The sequence below is a fragment of the Schistosoma haematobium genome, chromosome 5 (assembly GCF_000699445.3).
Source record: "Schistosoma haematobium chromosome 5, whole genome shotgun sequence".
Lineage (NCBI taxonomy): Eukaryota > Metazoa > Platyhelminthes > Trematoda > Strigeidida > Schistosomatidae > Schistosoma > Schistosoma haematobium.
In genome coordinates this window covers 13,408,610-13,426,604 of record NC_067200.1, presented here as the reverse complement: position 1 = coordinate 13,426,604, position 17,995 = coordinate 13,408,610, and the positions used below count along the sequence as shown (strand labels likewise).

Sequence of the window (17,995 nt, the reverse complement as noted above, 5' to 3'; positions counted from 1 at the left end):
TCGACAGCCTAGAAGATAGTCTCGAATTACACCAGTAGGAAATTGCCTACGTGTTGTGGGGCAGTTACTCACTGAAAACAATGGTGGACGGTGACCCAATGCCGTGGATTGGTTGAAGTTTTAAATTAAAACCATTTGATGCCTTCCCAGTGGTCTAGAAATTAAGCATTCGCGCACCGGACCGAAGGTCCTGGGTTTGAGTCCTACGTGTGGGATCATGGATGCGCAGTGCTGGGGAGTCCCATAGCAGGACGAAACGGCGATCCAATGCTTCCACGTTTTTCAATGTCATCTAGCTTTAATGGACTCATGAATTCAACTGTTAAATGATGACATATTATCATAATATAATTGACGAAAGCGTTTGCTTCTTGACTGTCGTTTATATTCAACTTTGTTTCCAGCTTGAAGAATGCATAATTCACCTATCTTAGATGTGTAAGATACTCGGGTTGACTCATTTTTAAATATCATCTGGACCATTTTAAATTGCTGATTAGCATTAGACAATCCTTTAAAACGTACGCTACATTTTGTCGTGAATGGTATTGTATTGTGTTTTATTAGGCTTTTATCCACCTAAGATTTAAGTGTAGTTAAAAACAAATAGGCTTACTCAACGTTATCTTCCGACTATGTCTATAACTTTCAGTTCGTGTATTTTAAAATTTCGCTGAATTTACTCGTCGAACAGACTAAAATACTGTGCTAAATCGTTTGGAAACTTTCCTGGTATGCACATATATCTCATCTTCCGCCAATTTATAAGTTATAAGGCTTTAACGTGGGAAAATTTTTACGTTCTCCCGTCGCATATTGAGGAACTAATGGTCACCCTTTCTCCATACCTGATAAACTGTGTAGACAAAATTTGGGATCGGCGGGTGATCGTATAGTATATCGAAAGTTGTCGTATTTGAACTAAGCTCGATTTATTAAAGCACTGCATAGGTGTTTGGATGCATCATTCAGATTCAAATTTGTGCAGTAAGAACAGAAGGCCTGCGGCCTATGTTATTCCTTTTCTAGTATGCTTCTGTGAATGTCCAGTCTTCTCATGAGGGAGTCAATTGAAGGTGCGGACACCACTGCTTCGGGCAACGGGTTCCATGGTGAACATGGTAGTATATAACTTAGTGAATGTCTGTTTTAAACCCCGAAGGGTTCGAAACCCCTTGGCTGCGACCTCCCGTCAATGGGCCGTCGTCTTAGGATCATGACTCATTGTTACCCCTAGATCCTCATGTGACCGGACCACAGGTAACGGCACTTCCCCTATGTTGTACCTATTAACCTTTGAATCCCCAAAGTACATGTAGACACACTGCATCGTCGATAGGCATCAGCCACTCTTTAGACCAGTCCATCATATTATTTAAGTCTACCTGAAGGGCACATGCGTCTGTCTCCAGTTATTACTCGCCAGATCTTTACACCATCAGCGTATAATAACATTGGAGACTACTATACTTGGAAGATCATTAACATGCATTATAAAAAGTAAAAGACCTGGGACGGAACCTTAAGGTACTCCACTAAGTACTGGTCTCCAAATAGAGCACTTGGAATTTATTCTTACTTTCTGTCTACGACCTACTAGAAAATCCTTGATCCATTTTGAAAGAAGTCCGACAATACCAAGGTTTTCCAACTTCAGTAGAAGTCTATTAGTTGGCACCTTGTCAAAAGCCTTACTGAAGTCTATGTAGACAACATCCACTGAGTTTCCGTTGTCTAGCGCCTTTATCCGAAACTCCTTTGCTATAAGAAGGTTTGTTGTACAAGACAGACCCTTTCTAAAACCATGTTGTTCTATGTTTAGTAAGTTATTGGTTTCCATAAATGCCATTATTGTCCGTTTGACTATTCTTTCCAATATTTTAACTACAACACTGGTGAGGCTTACAGGTCTTTGGTTCGATGGAACTTGTCTTGGTCCTGTTTTATATATGGGAGTGACGATTGCGTCCTTCCAGTCCATAGGTAACACACCTTGGCCAAGTGACATATTGAATATCACAGTCAGTGTGGCCGCGATATATTGGGCAATATGTCTCAAGATTTTGGGGTGTAGTTCATCTGATCCTGTTGACTTTTTCATGTTTAAGGTGCTAAGAGCCTTAAGCACATCGTCTTCATCGAAGTCCACGGTGGGCAGGTGGTTTGTTGACTCTTTATTTTGGTCTGGTTTTTTGTCTAGAGGAGGTTCCTGAGTGAAAACTGGCCCAAAATAATCAGTCATAGCCTCTGCTTTTTCCTGATCTTCCTCTATCATTTCGGATTCACTCCCTTCTTTAATTAGGTTAGGAATCTAATGATTCATCCTTGTACTGTAGTTTATGTACGAGAATACTCTCTTGGGCTGCTTGAGTGCAGAATGTGCCAACTGCATTTCATATTTTCTCTGAGCTTCCCGAATTTTTGTTATACACTTGTTTCTTATCGATCTGTCGCGTTCCATCGTACCTGCTGTACCAAGGCGGATGGCAACATCCCAACATTTCTTCTTTTGTCTTGGTAAACGTCGAATATCCCGGTTTATCCAGGTTTGGCCGTGTCCCTTCTTCTTTGGAACTGTCCAGGGTATGTATGGTTAAGTTACCCGTTTGTATAACTGCCTGAAAAGAGTCCATATGTCTTGTACTGATGCCCTTGAGTCAATTTCTCAGTTTTCAGCCGACGCTGCGGAGTTGATTGCCTCCATATCTGCCGTCCATATATTAGGACGGGCCGGCGCAACTGTTTGACAGGCAATCTCAGCCATGAATTTGAATACGATGACTGCATGGTCACTTCTCCCTAGTGGTGGGAGGACAGTTGTTTGACCAACGTCATCACCGTATGCGAAGACTTAATCTAAAAGAGAAGAAGAATTTCTTAAGTCATATCTTGTGGGGTTTCTAATATGTTGGCATAAACCTAACCCAATCGAAGTTTCTAACAGTTTGCAATCGAACGACGTTATCGATGACCCTACTTCTAAGTTAACCCAGTTTATATACGGTGCATTAAAGTCGCCTACTACAAGGCTTTTACACTTTTTACACCAGGACTTAAGTTTACTTATGAGAAAATCATCTGCTACACATTCTGAACTGTGATATACTACAACTAATTCAATGCCGCATTGCATTCCTTCCTCAACGGGGAACAGGCAGTCTGGTTGTCCACATTCATCTAAAATAGTTGCCATCAGAGTCATTGAGTAAATTTAGATGATTGTGATGGGTATTAAAAACCAGCAACTACTCACGTAACACTTTTACAGACGAATGGACCACTTTATAAAAATTGAAATCAGTGTAGACTTTTAACAAGATGAAATTGACTTATTTGATATCCTTAATTGTCATCGTATTCCTGAGGTAAGCAGAAGCTTTTGAACCACTGTTTTGTTCGGCTGATTTGATATTAATTAAACGATGCTGTTGTGTCAGTGATCGATCTTCACTCTGAATTCCTGATTGAGGTCAAACCTCAAGATCGACTTTTGGACTAATAGTCTTATATGACATTTATTTCCATCAGTTTCCACTGCACTATGAGTTTTCAGATTTCCTTGATTGTCATGCTTCAAATTATTGCATTTTCTCTATTGTTCTGTGATAAGAAAGTAGCATGGCTATTTGTTATATCCTATGTACACAACGGGTTACTTGCCCTGTTCAAGTAAACAAAAACTGACCCACCTCGGTGTAGAGGGGTAAAAGTGCGAATGGAGAGTTTATTATGCATCAACTGCAAATTCACCACTAATTCTGAAAATTATATAAAAACTACAATGTTATGGATAGATCGTATGATTTACTCAACTGGTTAGTAATCAAATCTGGGTACATTTAGCTAACAGTAGTTGCAACTAATTATTAATTTAGTTTATGTATATAGTTTACAACATCAATGAACTAACCACTTCAATTAAAAATATAAATAATTTACGGAGTCATATTCTTGATTCATCTTGACACTAACATACTCGGATTCTGTTTATAGTTAACATCTAAGTTTTGATTCAGTTCCCATGTTCGTCGTGACTACTTCAGTATAGACTTGATAAATTTAGTGGTGTTTACTATATTTGTCTTATTCAAAGTTAACTATATTGTTATTTACCTCCAACGTAAAGTTTACCTTATACTGAGTCCCACTTTATTTTTTGTACCCAGATGATAAGTGTTTAACGAAGAATCAAAAGGCTGAACCGTAGTTCCCTGAGTTCTCAGTAAACAATATGGCTAAAGCTCGTAAAAGTAATTTTTATAGCTTTTGTAATGTTTGTCCCAAAGTACCAAATGCCACCAAAGAGGAACTCATGATTTTAACCGTGAGTGAAATAATCTCACACCTTTTAAAATCTATTGAAGAGAAACGTGATGTTGATTTAAATAAGTAAGTAACTGTTTAAGTCTTGTTAGTAATAATTTATTCTTAATTTGAATAGACTGAAGTCAGCAATATCTAGTAAATATGGCTTAGCCTCACAACCACGTCTGGTTGATTTAATCGCAGCTGTACCAACAGAACATAGACATGTAAGTTAATTTTCGTTGATGATGAATGTTTGCCAAATACACTGTCTAGGTGCTGTTGCCACATCTGAAAGCGAAACCAGTTAGATCAGCTAGTGGGGTAATTAAGTGTATATATATTTTATTAAATTGCCTATTCCTATAATCATTTTGTTGTAGATTGTAGTTATAGCAGTTATGTGTAAACCTCATCGATGTCCTCATATAGCTGTGACCGGGAATGTTTGTGTGTAGGTGCTTAAAATTTCTTTACATTTTATCCTCTTATCTACAGCTATTGTCCAGGCGGACCAGATTCTGATTTTGAATACTCCACACAATCTTATACTGGATATGAGGTAATTTCGTAGCTTAGACCACATAACTCACCAATGTTATTATTAGCCCACTTCCATGCGTGCTATTCGAGCTCGTTACAATCCCTTTATTCAAACACGGCATCGAATTGAACAAGTAATTTTTCGTGATCACGCTTACACATTTCATTTATAATTCTAGCTTCAACAACTCGGACATACATGTGATAAGGTCGAATTTATTGTTATGGGGGGAACGTTTATGTGTCTTTCTGAAGACTATCGGGATTATTTCATTAGAAGCTTACACGATGCACTATCTGGACATACAAGCCAAAACGTTGACGAGGCTGTTATGTAGGTATAACTCACATACCCTGACACTATTTTTATAAAATCTACGTTATCAACTATATGGATTTAAGTGAATAATCCTCTTTGTTCCATGATTAGAGATTCCCTCTGAATCTAGAAGTTTAGATCAATGTAGTTATGAATCCCAAGGTTGGACTTGATAGTTTCAAATAAATTGAGCATTGAGTAGAAAGTTAATAATAAATGTATTTCTTGTTATATCCAAATAAGTAGAAAAATCGTATTCCCAACGTTTCGTGACAATGCAAGCCACTTCTTCATAGTAAATAAATAACCGAATTACACTAACAGTTTTAAATATAGTTTTTCTACTTATTGGGATATAACAGAAGATATATTTATTACCAGTGATCAATGTTTAACAACTTCAGTTATCATTTAATTGAGAGTACGATAACTTGTAATATTGTGGGGATTATTCTAAAAAGTTGTTTAACAACTTAAGCCATAAATTCTTCTTAAAATCTAGTGCAATTCTTTAGAAGCATATGATTGTCGTACCTAGATGATAGTTTAAATAATGAATATAGGACTATATATACTATTATATACTACTGAGAGGGAACTAAGTATTTTGTTTAAGTGTGGTTTAGGAATTTAATCTTTGTTCATAACAACTCGAATCAAAATGTATTTTTATCCATCAAGGTTTGGATACTTAATGATAGTATCAACCTCAGTATTAGATGTGATCAATTTCCTCATATACATACATTACGTGGACTTTGTTTTTAAATTTCTTGTTATGAAACTACACAACATTATAACTATTTGTAGGTATCATTACCAAGGTTTGACTTAATGATTCCGAATAAATTGAGCATTGGGTAGATTGTTATAAATAAACAATATGTTTGTAATATCCCGATGAGTAGGAAAGATGGATTTTCTGACGTTTCGTGACCTAGTGTAAGCTACTTCTTCAGAGAATAGATAACCATAACATAATATTCTAGTTGTTCCGTTGTACTCTTTAGACTTGGATTGATTTTGACTTGATTATTTCTTTCTCTGAAGAAGTGGCTTACACTAAGTCGCGAAACATCAGAAAATTTGATCTTTCTACTCATTGGGATATTACAAATATATTGTTTATTTTTCATAACTACTTGTTTCTGTTGATCAGGTATTGATATTCTTGAACACACCACCATTTTGTCTGAACTCCATTCTACTTTCTTCGGTTAAGGGAACTGGGTTGGTTACTAGTCTTCCTACTAAAAGCGTGGTTTGAGTCCAAATACATAACTCCATAGTTTTTCACATACTTTGCATTAATGTTATTAAGTATTGAAAGTCACGATTGTGTAACTTATGCTAATAATCATAAAAACAGAGTGATAATGCGAACCAAGATTTCAACATAAGTAGTTTGAAACCTGAGTTAAATGAACTTGATCACTGAAAGCACGTAATACTGTGCAATTAATGATCTTAAACATACAGTTGAGGAAGAATAGTTACGCAGGTGGCACCATAAATATCCGTCACCGATCCTATAATGGTAGTAAAACGTGACAAACAGAAAAGATTTTTATTCTCCCGTTATATTACAAACAAAAGGAGGAAAAAATCAATACGATCATCTGTTACGGTTCCCTGATCGAAAAAACGAAACGGCATATTTCAAACTTCTTTTGAATACGAAGGATATAGTTTTTGAATCAAATTACTATAACTTCGGACAAGATAGCAACCCTTGTCTAGAAACGAGAATGAGTAGCTAAATAAGTAATTAACAATCTAAGTGCAGAAACCGGGTAATCTATTCTTTTATCTGGACATCCATTCAGTCACTCATAATCAACGTAGAGCCAGGCGCGAATTTCCATTAGTCCAAGTTCTTAAACCACATTAATACGATTAAAAGGAAATTAATAAGAAAAATAGAAACATAGTCGAAGCAATGTGAGAACAATCATAATAAGAAAGATTAAACATTAAGAATACAATTTGATAAGACAATAAAAATTTGTATATAAAGAAACGCTGGGACTTAATATCTAGAGGATGATAATTGGTAAATGCATCTACAAGGATGTAATTGGTTATAAAACATGCCAACTAATGTTCCCAACTATTGGTTACGACAAATATGAAGACCTCATCCAGATCGTTTGCATCTACTAATGTGACTTAAACCTGCAACCACTGACTTCATAAACGCCCCCAAATGCCTTGGTGGGGAGGGTCCGCTCTACCTCTCGAAATGCTCTCACATGGCCACGCGTATATAGCCTCTACCAGGGAAGTCCTACTCACTGCCTTCTTGTGGCGGGGGTGTTGTTTACAAAGTGAGAGGACGAAAAGGGAATGCCCGGCGCTTTAGCCGGGTTGGTGGACATGGAGATTCCACTTAGGGGAGTTGGAAAACCCTGATTCCAAACTAATGGTGCACATGAGCTCCAGTATCCTGAAGGAACAAATGGCGTATGAACCAATAGTTGGTCACCGGCTACTATGGGGCTGCATCTCCTTACGTTGCTCCACTGTCTTGTGGATCAGACCTTCAGGTCGAAGACTTCGGGTGTGGGCCCCTAAGAAAAACACATGATTCGGTTTGGGCACTCAGGCAGTATCACAGCCCTCACACATATCAAATGAGATCTATGTGGCGCATATGTATTTGGTGCCTCCTTGTACCAATATCTATGTGTTAAAATAAATAAATACTTCATAAACTTATGGTTCATTGTGGTTTGACCACCCTTGTTCTTTTTCCAACTTACTCCTACACCAGCCAACGTCACCCATTAAGAAAGCTGACGCGTGGGTATACATAACACTTGTTTCTACCAACTCAGTGCATGAAAATTCACAATCAAAGCAATCTCTTAGTACACTGTCCCTAATCTCAGCATTACTCACTTAGTTGCTCTACAAAACGTGAGCAGTGCTTTGAAAATCGTAAAATGACAAACAAAAATCAAGTGTACAAAAAACCATTTTAATCTCTCTGTTCAGTCTATCGTGTAGGATATCAGTATCTAGATTTCCATTGAACTTGAGTTGTATAAGGGGAGAGGTTTCTTACGAGTTCATACCTCCAGCTCCCTATTCACTATATGACATGCTTTTTCAAAGCCCTATGGGAACCCCATTCCAATCATATTTTGTTTAAATTCTAATTATTTGTTCATTTCATTATCTAAATAAATAACTCCATTTAGGTCATCTAATTTATTACATTTGTTTAACTATAACATAATCTAAAAGAAAGCTAAGCATTATATGCTTACTGTATTATCATCGACGCGGATTTTTGAAGTACTGTGAAATCTTAGTAAAACAGTCTCTTAGTGGTTAAAGCATTCCAGTCTGAACCGCTGGTTGATTGCGTGAGTTTCAAACCCTTCCTGTCTACTTTGTCTAGCACACAAACAATGTATAACTTATAGTCTAGTAAGCAATCAATCTTTCCTTGAATTAACCAGTTGAAGAGAATTAAATTAAAGCCATCAGGTACTTTTTAGTATTAATAAGAAAACTTTCATTTACAATTATTCATACTTTAGATTAATCTCACGTAATAAATGATCACTATATTTTTATCTATTAGTTATTCTGAACGAAGTAGAACAAAATGTGTTGGAATCACCATTGAAACACGTCCAGATTATTGTTTAAAAAAACATTTAAGGTAAGTTACAAACCAGTATTCATCCGTTGGATAATTTATTTCATTTTAGTGAAATGTTACGTTATGGTTGTACACGGTTAGAGATTGGTGTTCAAAGTGTTTATGAAGATGTTGCCAGAGATACAAATAGGTGAGAATTTTAATCTGCCTATGAAAGTAAAAATACTCAACTTGTTTTTTTAAATAATAATTTTCGTTGTAAACTCTTTCGAAAAATAATTTTCCTTTATTTTACACAACTATATCAATCGGTTATATTATGTAGTTAGTTAAACTAATTGTAGCCACTACCAGGGAAGTCCAACTTACTGCATTTTCGCGGAGAGAGTGTTGCTTACGAGGTTGGGGGAGGGGGACGAAAAGCGGATGTCCAGCGCTTTAACCGGGTTGGTGGATATGGAGGATCCACCTAGAGGGGTTAGAAAATCCTGATTTCAAACCTATGGTGCACATGGGCTCCAGGATCTTGAGGGGACAAATGGCGTATGAACCTGTTGTTCGTCACCGGCTACCATTGAGCTGCATTTCCTAAAGTTGCTGTACTGCTTTGTGTATTAGACCTTTGGGTCAAAGGCTCCGGGTGTGGCCGCCTAAGAAAACCACCTGCTTCGGTTCGGTCACACGGATAGTATTCCAGCCCTCACACAAATCGAATGATTTATGTGGCGCATATCTGTTTGATGCCTACTTGTGCCAATGTTTAAGTGTTTAAATATTAACAAATAAACGAACTAATTTGAGGTAAGTGTGCTACGGAAACTCTTAATTCAGGTTTCATAATTGTACTTTTGTGTCAATATATTTGTAACAACGATGCATTTAAATACATTGCCACTGTCATCAATTGTTACACTTTACTGAATTAAATATATTTTTTCACAATTGAGATAATTAAAAATTTTTAAAACTGCGTTTTATTAGAATCCTACACATATTATGGTTATAACTCATGTGTTTATGATCAATGTCATAGATTGTCTGGCTTGTTTAATGACTGAATTACTTACTTACTTACTTACTCCTATTACTCCTAATGGAGCATAGGCCACCGACCAGCATTCTCCAACCCACTCTGTCCAGGGCCTTCCTTTCCAGTTCTATCCAGTGACTAAATTATATCGATCAAATTGGGGATTTGTCCTTTTAGTCAATAGATTACAATTTTTAAAAGAAAAACTCTCCTCACAATTATTTCGTGCGTAATTTACAAATAAATTCGGAGCGAAATTTTTCTTTTTTAAAAACAAACAAACTTAATTTAACCACCAAATTTACACCACTTACTCATTAGTTATTCATTTCATGGGGGGGGAAACAAAGGGGCTTTCGAAGTTTGTTTTGTTTGTTAAATCTTATGATAATGGCAATGATTATTTGTCTTTTAAGTCGGTAACTTTTCAACTACTTTCAATTTATAATTCTAAGAATGTTTTTCAGATTTATTTTCACAAAATTCCCCCCTTGAAGTTGTTATCTAATCAACAACAACAACAACAAAAAACTATATGTAGAATTCCTTTCTTTTTGTTTTATATACTAGAGGTCATACTGTTAAAGCTGTTTGTGAATCATTTCATTTATCTAAAGATGCTGGATTTAAAGTTGTTTCACATATGATGCCTGATTTACCAAATGTTGGCTGGGAACGTGATTTAGCACAATTTGCTGAATATTTTGAAAATCCAGCTTTTCGTTCAGATGGATTAAAAATTTATCCAACACTTGTTATACGTGGTACAGGTTTATATGAATTATGGCGTACTGGTCGATATAAAAGTTATCCACCCGGTATGCTGATTGATTTGATTGCTCGAATATTAGCGTTAGTCCCACCATGGACTAGAATTTATCGTATTCAAAGGTAGATCATATATATGTATTGATGAAATTTCACTCATTTATTTGTTTCATGGGTAAAACTAGTATAACTTTTTTAAAATTAAGGTTGGATAGCAGCTTGTAGTGAAATCCTAAATGCTCGTTTCGTCCTATTTAGGACTTGTCGGATATCTGAATATACGTACGTTCCAGTATTGATATTCACACTGAGACTACAGTTACAAGTTTTATTACATTATTGAATTGTACTGAATTTTTAATTATGGGAAAATATGGATCGTTACAAATATTATTCTTACCGTTTGAACATGTCGGTGATTATCTGAACTCAATAGCTCAATTGATAAGGGGTCGGGATTTAAAGCAAAGTCTACTAAGTTCGAGTATCATTGAGATACGAGCGAACCCATTTGACGAGTCATAAATGTGAAAAAAGGTACACCCTCGATTTCACTGTTACTTTTTACCCAACTTCACAAGAAACTTGTGATTAACTAACAATATTGAGACAATCCATTTCGGATGCACATACATCAATAGAGACTAATTATTTGCAGTCTTTAACGCCAATAGTGAAAAAATACAAACCCTTACAAATGACTATGATAATATTGATTTCAACTTCGATCGGTGCACATTTGCATATGGTTAGTTTAAAGTTGGACAAAATTTACTTTCCACCTTTCTTCTAATCTCCGTCAGTCATCATCAAGGTATAAATGAATGTGTTCACAAGTCCTTAGTAATGGTATAATTTAACAATTTTGTTTTCCTGTTTTATATGGAATTCACACTCAAGTGACCAATAAAATGTCGACCCATTTTTAAATAACAGGTTTAATCTATTTAAGTTTAAACTAGTTGAGTCCAACCAACTCGGTTGTTAGATACTTGCCATTGACATTGTGAGATATTTTCACAATATCTCGAGTTGATTAAAGCTATAAATGTAAATCACTGGATGCCGACTCTGTGATCTAAAGGTTAAGCACTCGTCACCAGACCTGCAAAGTCTTCGGTTTCATCCACGACGTGGTTGTAGATACACACTTCTGAGGAGCCCCATACCAGGACGAAACGACCTTCTGTCCAAATTAGGTTTGTGCGTGATTCGAAGTATGTGATTCAGTTTAGATATCTGGAACGTAACGTTTACGTTGATTTACTCCTGAATTGTTCATTATAAACGCAAAGCGATTTTACAAGACTGGCAGGATTCTGTCTCGACATTCACTCTTCGTGGTGAGCTGTTAGAAATAATCGAAAAGTTCGTATACTTGGGTACTTTTGTGTATGGTGTTTCAGCTTGTCAGATGAAATCAACCTGTCTACAGAGAATGTCATTATGTCTCATACTAATCTAAGCCATCGTTGGCGCCTTCATAAATTTAGTCAATACATAAAAGGTTAGATTTACAATGCATCTGCGGGAGCACTTCTGCTCTCTGCTTGTGAAACTTGGCGTATCCTAATTAAGAACGCTTAGTGAGTGTATTGGACTATAATTGTCCCGGAAGGATTGCTGATCGCCAGTGATGGGAATCCGTGAATCGAAGTGGGGTGGTTTACTTTTAGAGTTGATGTTCCCTAACCCTCTCTTTCCGTTATGAAAAGGCAACAACTCCACAGTTTTGGTTATCTGAGTGGAACACTCCTGTCGTCACAATCTTGTATAGTCGTCAGTACGACTTCGCCCTCGGAACTTCAGCTTTTTCCCTTTAGTTTTGTCGCTCCGCAACTGAACTGTCTAGTATGATAGGAAGGAATGTAACAAGTGCTCTAGCCACAATATAGCTCGACTGATTCATCACGGTGTGCAAGTCAGACTACCACGCCAAGATAGCAGTTACGGTCAGATATGATATTATTTGATTCAGTGCATCAGTTTTTACTGCATTAGGATCCTGCATTCCTGATAACGCAGTTTATTTTTTTCACAATAACTTTTAGAGATATTCCTATGCCATTAGTAACTAGTGGTGTGGAACATGGTAACTTACGTGAACTTGTATTAGCTCGAATGGAAGAACTAGGTGCTAGTTGTCGTGATGTTCGAACACGTGAAGTCGGCATACAAGAAATACATTCACGTGTAAAACCATATCAGGTATGTGAGTTCTAAAAAAATAAAACCAACGTTTCTACCAGATTTCTATTTATATTTTCTGCTCTTTATATTGCAATTCAGTCTTCTGTCGTTGCTATTGTGTAGAACACTTGTGATTTGATGATATACAATGATACATAGATATCAGAAGTTATTATTCAGTTGGTCACTGTTTTTACACAGTTCTTTCAGATAGTTTGAACACCCTCTTATATAATAGTTGCGATCAATTTAGTATCTTATTATCTGGATAATATTCATGGTGGTATCAAGCAAATGTCCTTATGTACTCGATTTTATACAACAGTTTGTAAGTAAGGACTGCTTGATTGGAGCACGGCGTTCAGAGCCTTAACACCTGTAATTAGGAGTTTGAACCAATAACATTTAATTGTTGAATTACGGTTACACATGGTACAATAACGGATTTACTTACCATTGCTAAATATAGAAAGGAAAGAGTGTGATAGGAAGAAACCGACAAAACATACCAGAAGTACCAATTGAATATGGAAGAACACAAAGTTAAAAAGTTACAGCATAGTAAATTTCCGGAATGGAATGAAAACGGCACCAGATGATTTACAAAATTATTATTTTATATTTTAACTACCATATTATCCCTTGTCATTTAATTCATTCTCTGTTTGTTTGTAGGTAAACCTTATTTTAGTACATTTTTGCTATGTGAATTACATCTCTATACGCACTCCTGTCCTCAACTCTCTAATCAGTATATGTGATGAAATAACTGAGTAATGGTGAGGTTTGGTGTAGTTTACTTGTTAGGGTGGGCGAACTGGTTGATGAGGGTTTGGGCATTCACCGATCAAAGTGACTAGACAACGTGTTAAACATGTACAGTCACTCTTTAGTGGTAGCCAGTATTCGAAGTAGTTTAGAAAACGCTAGTTTGGTAGCCAGACTGAAATATATTGGGTCATTGTGTAAAGTCATTAGCTATTGTTCAGAGCATTTTTACAGAAACGCAGAATGTATGCTTCAGGCTAGCGTTATAATTGTAATCAACTGTTGGCAAATTTAAATTAGGTTGCTGACAGTCAGTCGCAGTGACTTAAATATATTCATTCTTTATTTTTTATTTAGTCTGCGGTTATCCAATATGTTTTCATTGTTCGATGAGTGGATTATCTTCAACACTTTCTATAATTTTCTCATTGATTTATTGGTTGGTTGTTACATAGTAGAAATCCCATTTCAGGCTTCAACTGCCATCGTATTTGCTTTTTTCATCTTAAATGCTTCAATAAACTAAACTAACTTGCTTTTAGCAGATAGACTTGTGGAATGAAATCTTTGATAAACACTGCATTCTGATATTTGAGATTTACTCACTGAATGAACGGAGAAGTAGTTGGATCTATTGTTTATAATACCTTTATTAAAGATTGAAAACGTTGAGGATAATTTCAGTCATTCTTTAGTTAGATGTAAAAAATTTTATACAGTTTTACACTAATCATTGGTCCGATTTATTTATTCTTGTCAAACTTTATTCTCACAATTTCCATTATTTTCCTAACTATATTTTGGTTTGAAATGCAAGCGATTTTGACCGATGTACTAGTGTTGCTCCTAGGTTTGTACCAGATACTGTGATGTGTTTTATTCAACTGATTACATATGTATAGTTCTATAGCTTTGAAAATCAACTGGACGAACATGACGCTGTTCACTGAACTAATGTTTCGTATTTTATGTCTGGATGAGTATATTCCGTTAAATGATTCCAATGAATGCCTTGGGTTGTTTGTTTGTTTGTTGTTTCGTTCTGTTCATCTTCAAGTTCTTCAACATGTTTCTTCTTCTGCTTTTTTTCGCTTCGGAACGTACTTCCATTCATTCAATACAGGTTGAACTTGTTCGTAGAGATTATGTTGCAAATGGTGGTTGGGAGACATTTTTAGCCTACGAGGATCCATATCAAGACATACTGATCGGTTTATTACGTTTAAGAAAGTGTTCACTGCAAACATTTAGACCAGAATTAATCGCTACAAAACGTATTAATAATGGTGATGATGATGACGATGTTCAAGGTAATAAAGATCCTCGTTGTTCCATTGTACGTGAATTACATGTATATGGTAGTGCTGTTCCAGTGGCTGCTAGGGATCCCACAAAGTTTCAACACCAAGTAAGTTTAAGTGTAATTTAATTATATATCGGAATAGAAATGCTTTTCTGTGTATTAATAACAGTAGTAATAACAATACTAATAGCATTCTAAAGTTAGAAATTTCTCGTAAATACCTTGTCAAGTCCACCGAAGTTGAGCATCTGGATTCGGTAAGTCACAAACTGTCATGGCTTCTCCTTGGATATATTGTTCTACAAAAAACAGTCGTTCACCTGGCTAAAACTCACATTCATCGTTTTTAACTCAGCAAGAACGGCAGTATCAGTGCAGACAGATAGAAAACTGACCAATCAATGTGGTTGGATGAATGAGTAATATATTGAGCAATCGATAACTGATTTGTTAACAATTAATCAACGAAATACAAGAGAATTGTGCAACTCACTTCTAGTTACTCATAAGTAATGTAGTTGTCATACTCCAAGTTAACTATCAAATAAATAATCTAGTTGGAGTTTCGAGCTAGGAAGTTCTTTGTTTGAATTTAGTCGTCTGTTATAGATATGGTTTACATGTTGCGTCAGGTGTCTACCTCGTACATCAATCTCACACATGACGCCACCAACTTTTCTTACAATCACGCCATCTATCCATGAAGGTCCCCAATGTCGAAAGTTTTTTACGTGCACTGGTAACCCATCAGGAAACTGACGATCAATTCTATTCTCCCGTCTTCTTCTTTGTGATTACATGTAATCAAATGAAGTCCGAATCTTCCTTCCGAACATTAACTCAGCAACGGAAACACCGTTGGTCCGGGCTGGATTCGGGGTTATTTTGTATGCTCTCAGGAAATTCTAAATGACCTCCTCCGTCGTGCCCTCCTTTTTTGACTTGATGAGAGCTCGATTGAAGGTATTTACAAAACGCTCAGTTTGCCCGTTGGGTTGGGGGATGGTAGGGCGGTCACCGAATGTGTGTGATTGCGTTCTCTAAACGAAATTTCGAGATCTATGTAAACTGAGGTCTATTGTCTGTTTCCATTTCACATCCGTCTTCTATTATTCTGGCTCAGTTTACGATAGATAATCTTGATTGATAGAAAGATTGTCTGATTTTTCAGGTTCGTTCAATTTATCATCTTTTTTATACTACTCGACATTTCGGGAAGTTAGTTTTGCGACCGTCAGGTTGCCTTCCAGTGATCGAATCATCTCGTGTCAATTGTAATGTGTTTGTACTTCGTTTGCCAAGTATTCATTTCACTATGACATATAGACATAGTTATTTCTGCAAACGCCTTGGTTTATAAATTGATCACGAGAATTCGATCAGTGCTGAAGACTAGGACAAACATAACATTGAGCACTGCTACGTGACCAATCAATTGTTAATAGCTCAGACCTACATGACGTTATTCACTCCCTCAACAGATGAATTGTAACGTCTGGAATAGTGAAGCCTTACCACCTGTGTTTGAATCCCATAGCGGGCATTAGCTTCCTAAGAGTTGTAAATATGCCCTACTGACAATTGTCACGGGTTTTCGCAATGGATACAACCGCTAATTCAAAATAAACTGAGTTATTCATTGTTTGCTTGACTGATTAGTAGATATATTTGAATATGCTGAAATAAGTAGTATTTTGATGTGAATTTATCGAAAATTCAATGTAATGTATGTTATTTACTCCGTTAACTGATTAAACTGCTGCAACCAACAAATGCAATTAAGTTGCTTAGTTGTTTTCACCCAGTTTTGAGGTTCTGAAATGATTGAAGAGCTTGTCTGTTTTGGTTTTTAGTAGTGATATAGCTCATATCTACCTCTATATACTGAGTCGATATACTGTATTAATTTGGACATGCACATTGCTCGTTTCCATCCACTTCCTTATTCAGTAATTTAAAGTGTGGATAGTCAATAGGATTAGTTTTTAATGGTGTTGTGTTTGGTGAACAAAACATTCGACATTCAGTCAACAATCTCTAGATGGCTGAACCCTATCAACATTTAATGAGTCAATTTTAAGATTCTATTCCTTTTATTTTCCGTTATACTTCCTTGACAATGTTGATCAATGTGCTGCCCCTCCAACTGGTTCTATTTTAGGGTTTTGGAACTTTACTAATGGAAGAAGCAGAACGTATAGCTAAATATGAACATGGTTCATTGAAGATTGCAGTTATATCCGGTGTGGGGACTAGAAACTACTATCGAAAATTGGGTTATGAATTGGAAGGTCCATATATGATCAAGTTTTTATAATGCACATTTTTAACTAACTTGACATACACTGACGATATTTCATCCCCCCCATTGATTTTATGTACATTTTTTCTACTCCCAATAATCACCCTCTAATAATCATTTATTACTAATTTATGATCGATTCGATTTGTATTTTTAGAAAAGGCTTCTGAGCATGATTAGACTTTACGAACGATCATTGGTGATAATTTGATAGTTAGTTGGTACCTGTACGTACAAAACACTTATACTAGGTATAATGATGGCAACAGTTAATACAGTGTCATAAATGACAGGTTTTAATATCTCATTTTTGGTATAAGTTCCTGTGTGACCAATTGAATTTGGATTGAAAACAACAATATAATCAATGAATGTGGATGAATTCTTGGTTTGATGCTGATTATGTGGATATTTCGTTGTCACCATAACGAACAAATGAAATTGGTTTACTAAATGAGCTAAGCTTCAATAATGTCATATCGGTGAAGGTTTATACAGGCATTTATCATATCAGTACCATTCATCACAGATGTAACTCCAATACACATCAGTTCTCTCTTACAAATAGCTAAGTACTGAATGTCTTTCTCTTTTCTTGGTCGTTTCGTTTGAGTACACATTACTCATTTGCCGTCAAAATCACTGCACTGTATGTGTTATATGGAGTATTGATCAGAATACACATGATTTCTGTATTAGCATTTAGAGTTTCAACTAAATGAAAATCCGAACTGGAAATATATCTTACGACTTCCTTATAAAACGACATAACATTTGCAATTGGTTCATTGTGTAAGTTGGATATATCCGGATTACTTGTGGATGATCTGCTTCCCATATATGACTAATATCCC

At 36.1% G+C, this 17,995-nt stretch overlaps 1 protein-coding gene across 2 annotated transcripts; it reads left to right on the top strand.

The window, feature by feature from the left end:
• Positions 1-516: 516 nt before the first annotated feature.
• Positions 517-17,995, top strand: ELP3_1 (Elongator subunit). Of its 2 annotated transcripts, XM_051217529.1 has the most exons (15): positions 517-545; positions 4,167-4,250; positions 4,287-4,389; positions 4,442-4,532; positions 4,582-4,629; positions 4,689-4,759; positions 4,804-4,867; positions 4,914-4,982; positions 5,028-5,182; positions 8,760-8,840; positions 8,890-8,970; positions 10,381-10,701; positions 12,630-12,786; positions 14,660-14,944; positions 17,001-17,995. In XM_051217529.1, the coding sequence occupies exons 2-15, from the start codon at positions 4,232-4,234 to the stop codon at positions 17,154-17,156; spliced, it is 1,701 nt and encodes a 566-aa protein (XP_051064943.1). In that variant the 5' UTR covers positions 517-545; positions 4,167-4,231; the 3' UTR covers positions 17,157-17,995. The 2 variants fall into 2 exon arrangements, with proteins under 2 accessions (XP_051064943.1, XP_051064944.1); XM_051217530.1 differs by lacking the exon at positions 517-545 and having other exon boundaries at positions 4,166-4,250; positions 4,442-4,629; positions 8,760-8,970; positions 17,001-17,273.

Excerpts from the sequence above, each read along its gene's own strand:
- ELP3_1 (XM_051217529.1), top strand. Across the intron at positions 5,183-8,759 it reads AACGTTGACGAGGCTGTTAT|TTATTCTGAACGAAGTAGAA; the intron begins GTAGGTATAACT and ends TTTATCTATTAG. Across the intron at positions 10,702-12,629 it reads AGAATTTATCGTATTCAAAG|AGATATTCCTATGCCATTAG; the intron begins GTAGATCATATA and ends AATAACTTTTAG.